This window comes from Harpia harpyja, chromosome 10, assembly GCF_026419915.1.
Source record: "Harpia harpyja isolate bHarHar1 chromosome 10, bHarHar1 primary haplotype, whole genome shotgun sequence".
NCBI classification, from domain to species: Eukaryota; Metazoa; Chordata; class Aves; order Accipitriformes; family Accipitridae; genus Harpia; species Harpia harpyja.
Genome location: NC_068949.1, coordinates 487,767 through 501,826, shown reverse-complemented (window position 1 = coordinate 501,826; position 14,060 = coordinate 487,767). Strand labels below are relative to the sequence as shown.

The window sequence follows — 14,060 nt, the reverse complement described above, 5'->3', positions numbered from 1 at the left end:
GACCCCAGAGCGTCCCCCAAAATGCCGGTTCTCCGGCCGTGGGTTCCAGCGGACCCTGGGATCTCTGAGACCCCCCCCCCGGGCAGCACCAGACACGGCCCACCAACACCGTGCACCCCAGGACCCCCCCTGCCCAGGACCGTGAGCCCCCCGCTCTCACCCTGCCCAGGGACAGCGCAGCCCCAACACGGCACCGAGCCCCTGCCGTGGGCAGACAGCCCCCCCAGACCCATTTGGGGCCCCCCCAGACCCATTCAGAGCCACGCAAGCCGCCGTTCCCACCAAGAAATTTTATCCGGATGCGGCTGCGGCAGCCGCCCCCTCTTAAAAAAAGACCAAAGTAGTAAAAAAACCCCCACAAAAAAAGTATAAAAATATACATATGGAAAGGATAAAACCGTCTGCGGGGGGGGGGAAACGGGGGCTGCCAGGGCGCTCGGCTCCTCCGTTGCCCCCCGGGGATGGGGGGGTGGGTTGCGGGGGGGGTCCCCATCAGTCCAGGCTGATGCCGACGGTGGCCAAAGCCTCGACCACCCAGGCGGGGACCCGCTCCCGCGCCCCGTACATGGTGCTCATGAACTCCCGGACGAATTCGGGGAAGCGCTGGGCCAGGATGCTCTCCCGGATGGAGCCCATCAGGTTCAGCTGTGGGGAGGTGTGGGGAAGGGGGGGGGGGGTTAAAGGGGAGGCTGGGCCCCCCCCCCCGTGCTGTCACGGCCCCCCCAGGACCCCCAGCCCCACCTGGTAGGCGATGTTGTGGATGGTGAGGTGGTGCAGGGCGGCCGTCTCGCTGCGGATCAGGGCGTGCAGGTACGCGCGGTTGTGCCTGGATGGGGGGCGCAGAGATGGGGGGGGGGGTCAGATCCCCATCCTGCCCCCCCCCCCCCCAGGGTCTCCCCCCCTCCCCGCTTCCCACCCACCCACCGCTGGCACGTGGGGCAGTCGCAGTTCTCGTCGATGGGACGGAAATCTTTGGCGAATTGTTTGTTCTTCAGCTGCAGCGAACCCCAGGGGACCAGCGCCGAGCCGAAACGCTGCGGGGAGGGGAAGGGGGTCAGGGCTGAGGGCCCCCCCACCCCGGGGGGTCGTGTGTGTGTGTGTGTGTGTCCCCCAGCCCCCCCCGGAGCCTCTTACCGCCGTCCGGGTGGGGAAGACGCAGTCGAACATGTCGCAGCCCAGAGCGACGCAGACCACCAGGTCGGTGGCGTAGCTGCGGAGGGGAGCGGGGGCTGAGCTGGGGATGGGGGGGGGGCTGAGCCCCACATCCCCCCCCCCCGGGACCTACCCCACGCCCATCAGGTATCGGGGCTTGTCGCGGGGCAGGCGGTCGGTGCTGAGCTTCACCATCCTCCAGAAGCGGTCCTTCTCCTCGCCCCCGCTCAGGCCCCCGATGGCAAAGCCGGGGACGTCGCGACGGGTCATCTCTGGGGGGGGGACACAGGGGACGGGGGCTGCGAGCACCCCACGGACCCCCCCGAACCCCCCCCCCCAGGGACCTGGCGGTGGGGGGCAGGAGGTGGATGGGCAGCAAGAAAAAGAAGGGAAATGGGGGGAATGTAGGGAGCAGGAGGAAGATGGGGAGTGGGAGGATGAGGGGGAGCAAGAAGGTGAGGAGTGGGAGGAGGATGAGGAGTGGGAGGATGAGGGGGAGCGGGAGGAGGATGAGGAGCAGGTGGAAAGTGGGGAGGGGGAGGAAGATGGGGAATGGGAAGCTGATGGGGAGCTGGGGGAGGATGAGGAGTGGGAGGAAGGTGGGAAGCCAGAGGAGGATGAAGAGCAGATGGGGAATGGGAAGAAGGTGGGAAGAGGGAGGAAGATGAGGAGCAGGTGGAGGACGGGGAATGGGAAGAGGATGAGGAGGAAGGCAGGGAGGGGGGGGAAGATAGGGAGCGGGAGGACGATGAGGAGCAGGAGAAAGATGGGGAACGGGGGCAGACGGAGTGGGAAGAGGATGAGGAGTGGGAGGAAGATGAGGAGCAGGTGGAGAATGGGAAGATGATGGGGAGCAGGAGGAAGAGGATGAGGATGAGGAGCGGGAGGAAGGCAGGGAGGGGGAACACGGCCGCGCTACCTTCCAGGCACTTGGTGCGCAGGGCCGGATCCAGCCCCCCCTGGATGATGGCGAAGAGCTTCTGCTGCTCGGGGCGGCGGTTGGCGGCGATGCAGCGGTCGAGCCAGCGGACGGACCTGGGGGGGGGGATGGGGGGGTCAGGGTGTGGGGGTCCGGGGGGGTCTGGGGGATCCGGGGGGGTCTGGGGGGGTCCCGGACCTGTGCATGGCCTCCTCGACCCGCGGCCCCGTCGTGGTGCTGCTCACCACGTCGTCCAGCTGCATCATGATGTCGGCGCCTGGGGGGGTGAGGAAGGGTGGGGGGATGTCCCAGGACATCCCCCCCCCCGGCTTTTGGGGTTCAGCCCCCCCCCCCCGTGGACTCACCCAGGGCGTTCTGGATCTCGATGGACTTCTCGGGGCTGAGCAGGATCTCCTCCCCGCCGTAGGGGGAGCGGAAGCGGACCCCCTCCTCCGTCACCTCCGACAGCTCCACCAGCGAGACCATCTGGAAGCCCCCGCTGTCCTGGGGGGGCACAGGGGAGGTGTTGGGGGGGGACACCCCAATAATGGGGGGCTGGGGGGGGGGGGTGATGCCCCACGTCCCTGGGGCAGGGGGGGCTGGTGGATCGGGAGTACCGGGGCTGTGGGGTCGGTGTCAGGGGAGCTGGGGGTCCCTGGGTGGGGGTCCTGGGGGTTCCCCCCCTTCTCAAGTGGGGTCCTGGGGGTGTGCCCCCCACAGGTGGGGTCCTGGGGGTCTCTCCCCCCCCTGAAGTGGGGTCCTGGGGGTGTCGTTGCCTCCAGGTGGGGGTCCTGGGGGTGTGTGTCCCCCACAGGTGGGGTCCTGGGGGTCTCCCCCCCCTCCAGGTGGGGGTCCCGGCCCCCCCTCACCGTCAGCAGGTTGTGGGGCCAGTCCATGAAGCCGTGGAGACCACCGGCGCGCTGCACCAGCTCCGGGCCCTGCGGTGGAGGGGGGGGTGTCACATCGGGGGGTCCCCAGCCCAGGGCCATGGGGACCCCCAGGGGGCGGAGCTAGCGCGCACGGGGGCGGGGCCGTGCAGGGGGCGGGGCCACCCCGAGTCCGCTCTCCCATGGGCACAGGTGGTCCGAGCCCCCCCGGGGCGGGGCTATCCCAAGGGGCGTGGTGTGGTCACTGCAGGGGGCGTGGCCTTCCTCAGGGTTCCCTCCGGGACTTTTAAGGGCAAAAGGGGGCGTGACCCTCCCGGGAGAGAGGGTCTGAGGGGGGCGTGGCCATCGAGGAGGGGGCGTGGTCATCGAGGAGGGGCGGTGCCCTCCGGTGCCCGCTGCTCGCCGGTGGCTGCGGGCGGGCCCGGCCCCGGTTCGCCCCTCCCGGTTCCCCCCTCCCTTCCCTCCCGGCCCCCGCCGCGGCGGCGCTCACCGGCCGCGTGCCCAGGTGGTAGGTGTTGCCGAGGCAGATGCGGCAGCCGAGGGCGGCGAGCTGGGCGGCCGTGACGCCTTTGGCGGTGCCGCGGGTACCCACGGGCATGAAAACGGGGCAGGGAACGGGGCCGTGCGGCAGCCGCAGCTCGCCGGCCCGCGCCCGGCTCCGCCCGCACTCCGCCGTTATCCGCAGCAGCGGCGCCGGGCCCGGCCCCACCGCTCTGGGCGCCGCCATCTTCCCGCTCTCCCACGTGACCCGCGCTTCCGGCCGCCGCCGCGTCCCGCCGGAAGTAGCCGTAACCGGGGGCAACGCGGCCGCCATGTTGGGGCTTCGGCCTCCGCGCTGGGCCTCGGCGGGGGCGCGGAGGGGGGGGGGAAATCCCTCCTCCGGCCCCCCCGTGTCCCCCGGGGAGAGCCCTCTCCTTTCCTCCTCCCCGTGATCCCCGGGAGAGCCCTCTCTCCTCCCCGCTGCGGCGAGCCCCAGCCTCCGCTCTCCTGTCCCTTGGGAGGGCCCCCTCCCCTGGTCCCTATGTCCCCCAGGGAGAGCCCCCTCCTCTGCCTCCCTCGTCCCGGGGAGAGCCCCCTCCCCTGGTCCCTAAGCCCCCCAGGGGAAGCCCCCTCCTCTGTCCCCTTGTCCTCGGGCAGAGCCCCCTCCCCTGGTCCCTAAGCCCCCCCAGGGGAAGCCCCCTCCTCCGCCTCCCTGCCTCAGTTTCCCCTCACACAACAGCTCCCTCCGTCCCCTCGGGATCCTCCGTGCCAGCCGCACCCAGGATTTCAGCCCGGGGTGCCTCCTCGTCGGGACCATCAAAGCCCCGAGCAGGTCTGAGCATGGGGAGACCCCCCCCCCCTTTACCCCTTAGCACCCCATTTTCCCCCTGGGGCAGGTCCTGGGCGGTGTTAAGGCCCGGCAGAGTCCAGGCACCCCACGTCAGGTCGGTGGAGGGTCCGGCACGGGTAGGAGCAGCAGCTCGGGCCTCGCATGGGAAGCCCGAGCTGTGGAAATATTCCCTGTTTTGATATAAATGACTGTTTCTGTTTCTCCAGACTCTGCCATAATCTGCTCCCGGCGCGAGGGAGGCGAGCGTGCCGGCTCGGTGCGTGGGAACCCGCCCGTCTAAAGGAGGTAACCTCCCCTGGGAAGAGCTATCAGTTCCCAAAACGGATATATGGTTCTCTATAGGGGAGCTCGGCGGAGAGTTTATGACTGTGCTCTTTGGGGCGGGGGGGGGGGCTCTGCCTTCCCAGTCAGACCATTTGCTGGGATGGGGGACCTGAACTGGTGAGGGGGACCTGGGGAGGGGAAGGGACCAGGGGCCTGCCCTGAGCTGGTTTGGCACGCCAGGAGCATCCTGTTAGAAATTACCTAAAACCAAATTAAAACGGCCTTCAGGAACGATCCGGAAAGCCCCGGCGCTGTCCTCCGTGGTGAGGAGGGCTCAGGTGAAGGCTGGGGTGCAGAAACAGCCCCCCAGGCAGGGGGGGCTCGGCCATAACTCCACACCGGGCTCCAGCCCGCTGGACCCTGCGGGCAGCCCTGCCTGGACCACTGCCCTGCCGTCACCACGGCTGCTGCGTGCCGTGGGGCTGTCCTGGGATCCCTGGCGATCTCGTTATAGCGTTAACGAGCCGGATGAGGGACGGATGCTCAGGGAAGCAGAGGCACGCCGCAGCCTGCGCTCCGATGGAGCTCTGGCTTCTGGATGAATCCCCCCCCGGAGCTGTGTCACCTGCGCCTGGGTCAGCAGAGCCTGGAGCAGCCTGGCCTGCCGGCAGCTGATCCCAGCCCCCCCCTCGTCTGCTCTCCCTCCTGAAACTGCGGGGTTTTTATCTCGGAAATCTCGTTGGGAATCTGGTAATCGACTCGCTGAGCACAGCGAGGGATTTAATTACCCTTTCCCAGAGAGGGGAAGAGGAAGGGAAACAGCCGCTGGCCTCTCTGCAGCCTCCCGCCCCGCTCCTCCCTCCGCATCGCTGGGGACCGGCAAAACCGCGCCGGTGGCTCGGTGCCACCGCGGGACCCTGGCTCCCTCCCTTCCTTGCCATCCCTCTCCCCGCCGGCAGCTCCCGCGGGGCGGCTCTGCTGTTTCGGAGCCAAACGGTTGAGTTCAGGTTACGGTAATGCCGTCGGGTTCGAGTAACCCAGGGGACACAAATCTTCCCCCCCCCCGACCTGCTGCGGTTGTGCCTGGGGGGGTGTAGTGGGGACAGACCCCCCCCCTCCCTGTTTTGGGGACGTGCTGCTTCTGGTACTCGGCTCCCCCCCTCCCCGTTGCGGGAAAGTGGGGGGCTGGGGGCCAGCGTCCCGGTCACAGTTCGGTTGTGTCCGAAACCGGCCGCGTCTCTTCCCAGCCGGTCCGAAATGGGAACAGGGACAGGTTTGGGAAATGCCGTCCCACCCGGGAGGTGGCTGCGACTGAGTTTTGGTGCTTGGTCACCCACAGGGACCCAGGAGTGGGGCTGGTCCCCCCCGCTCCTCTCCAGTGACACCGGGGCATTCCAGTGGTGCCGTGAGCCCTGGAGCTGGACGGGAGGGTCGGTGCTGGCCACGCCGGTGCTGCAGTGACTGGAGCTGTGACAATCCCTGTCTTCTCCTTCCCTTTCCCAGCTGGAAGATGGATGCGGTGCATCCCGGCCGGACCGAGCCCCCGGCCCCACAGCAGCCGGAGGCGCAGGAACGACCGAACCGGCGGATGGTGGATCGGCTGAGCCCGGAGCTCCGGACGGAGAAATACATCCTACTGAGCATGGACGGGAAGCTGCTGGGACCGGAGCTGAGCCGGATCCGGAGCGGTAGGGATGCCGGGAGGGAGCGTTTCCCACCGGGAAAGGTGGGGGGCAGCCCCCCAGTTCAGGCTCTGGGGTTGGGGGTCGCCCCGCCTGGATTTGGAAGGTCCCCGTCACCCCGAAATCCAGGCACCGCCGCCCTGGGGGCATGGTGTGGCGCTGCCGCCGGGTGTTTTTTGGGGTGCCGAGGGATTCTCCGCTCCCCGAATCGCAAGAGGAGCCCCGGCGGGAGTCTGGGGGGGGGCCGGCCGGGGGCTGACGGTGCCTCCCCGCCCCGCTCCGCCACCTCTCCCTGCCCCAGAGATGGCCCTGCCGCTGGAACGCCCGGATGCTGACCTACCCCAGGACCTGCCCTCCGGCTACCTCTGCCGCCAGCGCCGTTCCCTGCCCACCTTCCCGCTGCCCCCCGGCCCCCAGACCCCCGCCGAGCTCAGGTAGGTGATGCCGACGGCACCTCCCGGCGACGGGGTCCCGGCGATGGCCGCCCGCGCCCCCTGCCTCCGACCCCCTCCCCGTCTTTTCCAGGAGCAGCTCGGACGTTCTCTGCGCTGGCCGGTTCCCGGCGGGACTCAGCCGGCTGGTGACCGGCATGCAGACCCCGGTCTCGCCGCGACGCCGGGGCAGCCCGCCGCCACCGGAGAGCGGCTGGGGAGGCGCGGGGCGGTGAGGGGAGCCCCCTCCCCGCTCCGTGCGGGGCGAGGGTGTGAAATAAAGACACCCCCCCCTCTTCAAGGCGACTGCCGTGGCCGGGCTTTTGGTGCTGGGGGGTCCCCCGGGGGGCGAGGGGGTCGGTCCGGTCCCGGGGCCTCGCCCCGAGGGCTGCCGTCGGCAGCGTGCGCGTCTACCCGGGGTTCTACGGTCACTGGGCTGTGCCCGGGAAGGGCGGGGGAAAGACCAAAGCAGCCAATCGGTTGGCAGGGATTGTTGATCGGCTACCGGGTAGGCGAATCGCGAGAGGGTTTTTCCCCCCCTCCCCGCCCGGCTTCCCTCCGAGTCGCTTCTTCGGCTGGGTTGGTCGATCTGGTGGAGTGGCGGGTGCGCTGTCCAATGAGAGGGAGGGCGGGTGGGGAGAGGCGAGTGAACTCGTCGGTCTCCTTCGGGTAGCGATTCGCTAGCTTTCCGGAGCGGCAGTCGTCTCTGCCAATGAAATGGCAGGAGCGCCGTCGGGGGCCGGGAGCTACAGCGGCACCGCCTCAGCTGACAGGCCAGCTCCACCTCCCATTGGCTGCTAGGGATGAGCGGCGCGGTGGGCGGCCAATGGAGCGGTAGAGAAGGGGGCGTGGCTTCCCCTCTCCCACCCTCCCTGCCGACTGACAGCCCGCTGCTCCGCTCCACTCGGCTGGTTCCTCTGATGGGCGGCCGAGCCGGCCAATGGCCGCGCGGTCTGAAGGGAACGGGGCGGGCCCGGCGGAGCGGCGCCCCGGGGGTGTCGCCAGTGCCGGATGAGGAGACTCGGAGGGGAAGTTTGGTCGCCGCCGCCGCCGCGGGCCCTGTGAGGAGGAGCCGCCGCCGGGAGAGCGGGAGCGTGGTCCCGTCCCCTCCTCCCCTCCCCGCGCCGCCATGGGGAACCGGGGCATGGAGGAGCTGATCCCGCTGGTGAACAAGCTGCAGGACGCGTTCAGCTCCATCGGGCAGAGCTGCCACCTCGACCTGCCGCAGATCGCCGTGGTGGGCGGGCAGAGCGCGGGCAAGAGCTCGGTGCTGGAGAACTTCGTGGGCCGGTGAGTCGCGGGGCGGCGGGGAGGGGCGGGCGGGGCGGACGACGACGGCGCCGTCGCCGCCGTTGCCGCTTGCCCGCCCGCCCGCCCGGCGCTGCGCCACTGGCGTAAGCGCGCTTCGTGAATCCCGCTGGCGTAGGGCGCGGCCGCGGCCTGAGGGACCCCGCGCGCTCCGCCGCCTTCTACGCAAACTGCGCAGCGCCCCGGCGGCCCGCTCCCCTCGCCCGGCCGCGCCTTACGCACTTGGCGTAAGGCGCGGCCCCCCCGGGGGGGGAGCGGGTCACCGGCGGACCCTTACGCCAGCGGCGCAGGCGGGGGCTCGGGCCGTGGCTGGCGCGCACGGCGCTGGCGTAAGGGTGCTCTGTGAATACGGCGGGGATGCCGGGCCGTGGCAGGTGCAGGCCCGCTGCACCGGGGCCCCCGCACCGCCCCCCCCCGCGCCGGCCCCACCAGCGAGACGGCGGCGATGCCGCGACTGTGGAGGATGCTGCCGGGCAGGTGAACCTGCCACGGGCCTCCCGCCCGCCGTGGAAGCTCGTCCCGGTGCGCGTCGGCGTCTCCGGATTCTCCTGGGATGCCCTGGGAATGCCGCCCGGCGGGAGCGGGTGATTCCGAACCCCCCAGCAGGATGCTGAACCGGAGAGCCGGCGAAGCGGGAGCACGTCCTTTCGCCCGTCTCGCTCCCCATCGTCATCCTCGGCGCGAGCGCGGTTGCTCGCTGGCTTACGCCGTAAAGACGCTTCTGTTTCCAGGCTGATAGCGTCGGGCCCCGCGGTCGTTCCGGCGCCTGGGTTTCGGCGGCCTGCTGGTGTTGGGGACGTGTGCCCTCGAGATAGGGCCGAGCTCTCGATCAGAGGCGTCGGAACCTCGCTACGGGGCCGGTCGGCACGGACAGGATAAGGCAAGGCCACGGGCTTGACACCCAGCCCGGGGTGTGACGGGTGGGGAGGAGAACATGTCCGCCCCGATAACAGGGGGGAGCAGAGCTGATTTCACCCCACGCTACCGCTGCGGGGTTTAAAAAATCTTGCCGAGCGCTTTCGAAATCCACCGTAATTGCTAATAACTTCTGCTTCTGCACCAAAATGCTGTAAGCGGAGTTGCTTCTTCGGCCTTCTCGACCTTTTGTCTCTCCCCCTCTGCCTTTATGGGGATGGCGGTGCCGGCCAGGCGATTAATGGCTTGGCTCTGGGCTGGTCTTCATTTCCTCGGGCGCTTGCTCCGTCCATGGGGTAAGGAGCTGTCGTCGTCGCTGGATTCCTGCGGCTTTGTTCCTGTCCTCGCCTGTCCCTTGATCTAGGGCTGCTTCTTTCTCCGTCTGCATCACACGACGGGGTTCCCATCCCAGCTGGGGCGGATGCTGTAATATTAACAATAGCAGCCTTCCTGTGACATCATTCCATCCTGACACAGGCCGGTGCGGATCTTGTCACTGACAAAACGGCGGCGGCTCAGTCCCGCTCTTCCACGGCGCCTATGTTAACCTTAACAATCCCCAAAAAAGCAGGCCAGACAGTTTTTCCAATGTTTTGGGCTGGTTTTGGCGTTGCGGTTGCTGCGGAGACATGCCAGTGGTTCCCTTTCTCTGTAGAAAAGCATCATTCGAAAGCGCCGCCTGAGTTTTCCCCGCCATCGTGCTTTCCGCCCTTGGATTTTTTCGCTTGTGTAATGTTTTTCCGAGCGGTGAGGTCAGGATCCGGAGCCCGCTGTGCGCTCCATCACCTGACACAATTTGCCTCTTCTTTTATCCTCATGCGGGTCGGATTCGTAGCGTGGATTCGCGGCCGGGGGTGCTTTTTCAGCCCGCTGTTGTTGGCATGGGAGGGAGAGGAGGAGTCGGCCGGACTGGCGGAGCTCGAACTCCCCCAGACTAAACTCGCGTCTGGGCTTTGCCAAGCCTCGCTGCCGTTGGGGTTGAAATGGTTGAGTTACTCCCCCTCCTAAATCACTGCCGGTGGAAATTTTGGCAGGCTCTAATTATGGTGCTGCTGGAAAACCGGCCCCGGTAATTAAAAATCTTTGTTTTGCAGCGCTGAAGTCTCTGTCAGAAGGCTTTTAATAAGGGGTTAAGGTGCTCCGCAGGCAGCCGGGGTCTGCCCAGGAGGGCTTTCTGTGAGGCTGAATCTGCGCAGTTGTAACCGGGAACCTTTTGCTCCCATCCCATGGCACAAACTTCGTTCTGTAGCTCGTGTTAATAACCGCTAATTATGCACGGGGTGGAGTCTGCCCTGCCTTGGTGTCAGCAGTCTCCAACCCTCGGCTCAGTGGTTGCTGTCGTACCAGCGTGTCGGCATCTCCTGCTCTTTGTAGTTGTTGTTTTCTCTGCACAGCTATTGAAATATTTGGGAATATGATAATGAGGAATATAGATTATCATTACGCGCTCTTATAACAGCTGTGCATGATAATTTGGGGATTAATAGCCCGGAAATGGCTCACTTGTTACCAAGGTTGGGCAGGGACCGCCTGCTTATCTCGGCGCAGCACTCGACGCCGTTGCGGTACCCGTCCCGGCGCTTGCGGTTGGGCAAAGCCTGTTGGGTTTTATCCCGTGCCGGTGGCACTGAGCGTTTCTCCGGGATGAGCGCTGAGGCCTCCAGGCTGTTCTGACAATAAACCAGCCGCACCACGTGAAGCTTGCTCTAGATTTCAAGCTGAATGCATCGAGCCTCCATGCACTGAGCTTGCGAGCCGCGTTTTATCCATGAGAGCTTTTCTGCCTGAAGCCGAGGGGCCGCTTCCGAGCGTGCAAATGCACGTCTGTGTAAAGGCACACACACGGATGGACCTGCTGCTGCTGTTGGGAAGGGAGCTGGGCTCAAAAAACGAGGCTGTCTCCGGCTGGGGAACCAGGCATTGCTTGTGGAGTTGCATCTGGTGGTTTTAGTTTGCAAAACGGAACGGAAATGGGAAAGTTTCCACGTGGAGTGGTTTTCCTTACAGGAGCCACATGTAAGGTGTAACTGCCTGGTGGGCTGTTGGTGGCTGAAGGGTGGGAGACCCCTCGGTGAAGCCTTTGGCCTCTGTTTTTTTCAAGTTGGAGATGAATAAACAACACAGAGGAAATACGACCGTGCTTTGGAGCTCGCTCAAATCTCTCCGGCCGCTCCGATTTCCCCTTACGGCAGGTCTCGCTGTTCCCGCACGCTAACGAAGGCTTCCCGAAGGGATGCAGGAGGCCTACCGTGCCAGCTAACCATGTTTCCTTCTGGAAACAGCTGGTTAGAAAAGGGCGGTGGAGGTTATTTTTGCTGATCTCTCCCCCTTTTGTAGCTGTTTGACCTTTAATCTTGGCTTTTGGACCCATTAGGAAGGCGCAGGGCCGGCTGGATGCCTCCGTAGGAAGCCTGACTTCGAGCCTGGCATCCTGTCTCCCGTAACGAGCTGTGCCGTGTTCTTCGGTGCTGTATCCCGGTCCCCTGCGTGCCACCGAGCCTCGGCTAGCGAGGTGGAGACAGGGGCGGGATGTGGACGAGGCCGTTTCGGCTCATCCCCCTGCCTTATCTTGTATCCCTATTGTGAGGAGCCACAGGGAAAGACATTGTTCCCTCTTGACAATAAGTAATTTTGGTTGATTGCGTTAAGGGCGAATGCGAACTGAGTGTTGACACTCGGATAAGGAGTCAGCGGGAGGTCTGGATCCCTGCTCTGTGAATTGCCCCGCTTAGGTGTTTTTTAACTGTTTCAAGAAGCCTAAAGACACCCATTCATACAGCCTGGTCTGGGGATGGGGCAGTCATGCGTTACAGTGGTCCCTTCCGTGGCCTAAACGCACAAGAGAAGGGTTGCGAGCCCCGCTGAGACCACCTGAGATGCCATCAGTCATGCAAAAAGCCTGCGGAGGAGCCAGGAGTTGGGTGCAGCTGCCTGGAGCCCTCTAAATCTGTGAATTTTCTAGATGCTGGGCTTAAGTTTATCTGTGGGGAAGGAATCTGTCTCACTGCTGCATCTGTTTCAGCAGGCGTCAAAATAGGTTGGTCTTGCTGTGCGAGGGGTCTGAAGCGACTCGATTCTCTCGTTGAGTGGGGAAAAGCACAAAGGGAAATCTAAAACACTGCATTAAAATTGCGTTACTAGCTGTATTAAAAGCCGTCCCATTGACGTCCCGATGAAACGTGCATTGACCGACCCCTCTTTGGAGCCCTTGTCATGTCAGTACAAACGTGCTAAAGGCGCCGAGCCTGCCCCAGCCCTGCTCCGGCTCTCGCAGCGACGCTCCGACAAACGGTGGCGTAAAAGACATTTTCAGAGCCGTATAAAACCCGGCCATTGAGCGCGGCGGCCACTCGGACCGGGCTGACAATGGAGCCGTTGTGATCCGGGCGGTGGGGAGGCCCTCCCATCGGCAGCGTAGTCGAGGAACCAAACCTCAATGGGGCATTATGAGTCCTTCGGAAGGCGTTATCGGTGCTCCCGGCAGTCGTAAATAAAGCTGGGGCTACGCCGGACGGCCACAACGGCAGGGCTTGGGGGATGGAGGTGGCCGGACCTCAGTGACAGATCCTTTACCTGCGTCAGGCACGGCCCCCTTCTCCCAGTGGGACGCTGAAAGAGGCACCAGAAAGTGCTTCGGAGACCCCAAAATGGAGATAAATCTCAGCGTTTGCGCCAAGCATCAACAGCTCAGGCCCAAGGTGGCTCGCTGAAGTTTTTGAGCTGGTGCTAATACCATGTCTAAGCCTCTTGGAGGGAGAATTTATCCACAGGGAAGGATGGAGATGAGAGCGACCTGTTCTTAGGGCTTTTCCACAAATATTCCCCGGGTCTGGTGAGGCTCGGCTGCCTGCATGGAAACGGCCGCGCCGAGTTGGGGCGGCGGTGCTGCAGGTGTAAATCACGGCTTTGGCTAAATGGATTGGGGAGGATTTTACGGCAGCGATTGTCAGAGGAACGGCGATTTAATTGCGAGGTGTTGCTTCAGAAATGGGGGGGGAACTTTTATCAGCAGGCAGAACTGGCTGAAAATGGAGCTAAAGGAAGGGAATTTGGAAGTGAGTGCTCGTTAGTGAAAACACATCTTGGGGGGACACGGCACGACCATCTGGTGGGTCTCTTCCCAGGGAGTTTGGGATGTCTTTTCCCTGGATTTTGGGGAAGAGCTGCCATGGGGTTGCTGGTGAAGAATCCGTCAAGATAAACGGGAGCCTGAAACCAGAGAGGGGCCGGGCAGGGACAGGCAGAGCCGGGCAGGGATGGGCAGAGCCTGGCAGGTACGAGGCAGCGCTTGCCGCTCGGGAGCCAGCTCTCAGGTGTCTTTGCCAGGGGAGATTTTATAGGGGACGGGATGTATTAAATGTACTTCCTCCACCAGTGACCTTTGTCTTCTTGCTGTCTTTGTAAAGCGGCGTTTCCTGGTACGGCACGCAAACGGCAAGCGGAGATAGGCGATTGTTCTGAATAAGCAGAGAATGCGGGTTTAATGTTGTCATTTCAAACAGAGGTTTGACCTCACTCCTCGGAGGTTACGTCTCTGAGGTGCGTCATCCCAGTTGTGTCTTGCTTCATGCCACCTGTCCCACATCTCTGAGTCACTTTAATGTTTAAAAAATGCCAAAGGCACCTTCTGGCAGGCTCCGGTTTGCCCCCCTCCGTGTTTGCAGTTGGCGTTTTCTCGTGAAGGAGACAGTTCCTGCCAACCCTGGCTGCAAAAATATGTGCGTGCGAGCGGGACTGAGCACGGTAACAGCCCTCGGTTGTAAAAACACCCACTCGCTGCCATCCACGGGTGCCAGACGGGGTGACCCGGCTCCGTGGCTGCACAAGGGCTGGCCCACGTCTGCTGCCGGGCAGGAGTTGCGCTGTCCTCCCGGATGAAGCAGGCTCTTGTTCGGTTTCGCTTCGCGTCAAAAGGGCAGGTTGCTCATGCCTGACCCCACAGCGTAGCGGCGGGCGAGTTCATGCTCTGTAGCCTGACTCCTTTGAGATTAGCACGCCTTGGGGGGGGCCGGGAGCTGAGGGTTTTATATCGTTAACCCCCCCCAGAGATCGTTTAACACAGTGGTGATGCAGGTAGGAGAAGGGAGCAGCGGAGCCTGCCAGGCGTGTTCCATCCCCTCCGGGTTGCAGGAGATGCTGTGACGCTCTCCCCCCGGGACCAATGCTCTCCCC

The 14,060-nt window shown here is 64.6% G+C and overlaps 2 protein-coding genes across 13 annotated transcripts in view; one reads left to right on the top strand and one right to left on the bottom strand.

The window, feature by feature from the left end:
• Positions 1–390: 390 nt before the first annotated feature.
• QTRT1 (queuine tRNA-ribosyltransferase catalytic subunit 1) lies at positions 391–3,716 on the bottom strand. Its single transcript, XM_052799977.1, has 10 exons — positions 3,449–3,716; positions 2,941–3,009; positions 2,437–2,575; positions 2,270–2,348; positions 2,072–2,187; positions 1,286–1,424; positions 1,135–1,210; positions 925–1,034; positions 742–826; positions 391–645 (listed from the first exon to the last, which is right to left on the bottom strand). Exons 1-10 carry the CDS (start codon positions 3,683–3,685, stop codon positions 493–495), a joined length of 1,203 nt encoding a protein of 400 aa, XP_052655937.1. The 5' UTR covers positions 3,686–3,716; the 3' UTR covers positions 391–492.
• A 3,915-nt stretch (positions 3,717–7,631) lies between these two features.
• The window catches only part of DNM2 (dynamin 2), a 36,476-nt gene continuing 30,047 nt past the window's right edge, over positions 7,632–14,060 (top strand). For 5 of the 12 annotated variants that reach the window (XM_052798784.1, XM_052798779.1, XM_052798785.1 and 2 more), the window contains exon 1: positions 7,634–7,955. In XM_052798784.1, the coding sequence (XP_052654744.1) occupies positions 7,795–7,955 (161 nt within the window). In that variant the 5' untranslated portion in view covers positions 7,634–7,794. Of the gene's footprint in view, positions 7,956–14,060 lie in introns of all 12 variants that reach the window. The other 7 variants (XM_052798782.1, XM_052798774.1, XM_052798775.1 and 4 more) reach the window with 4 other exon arrangements.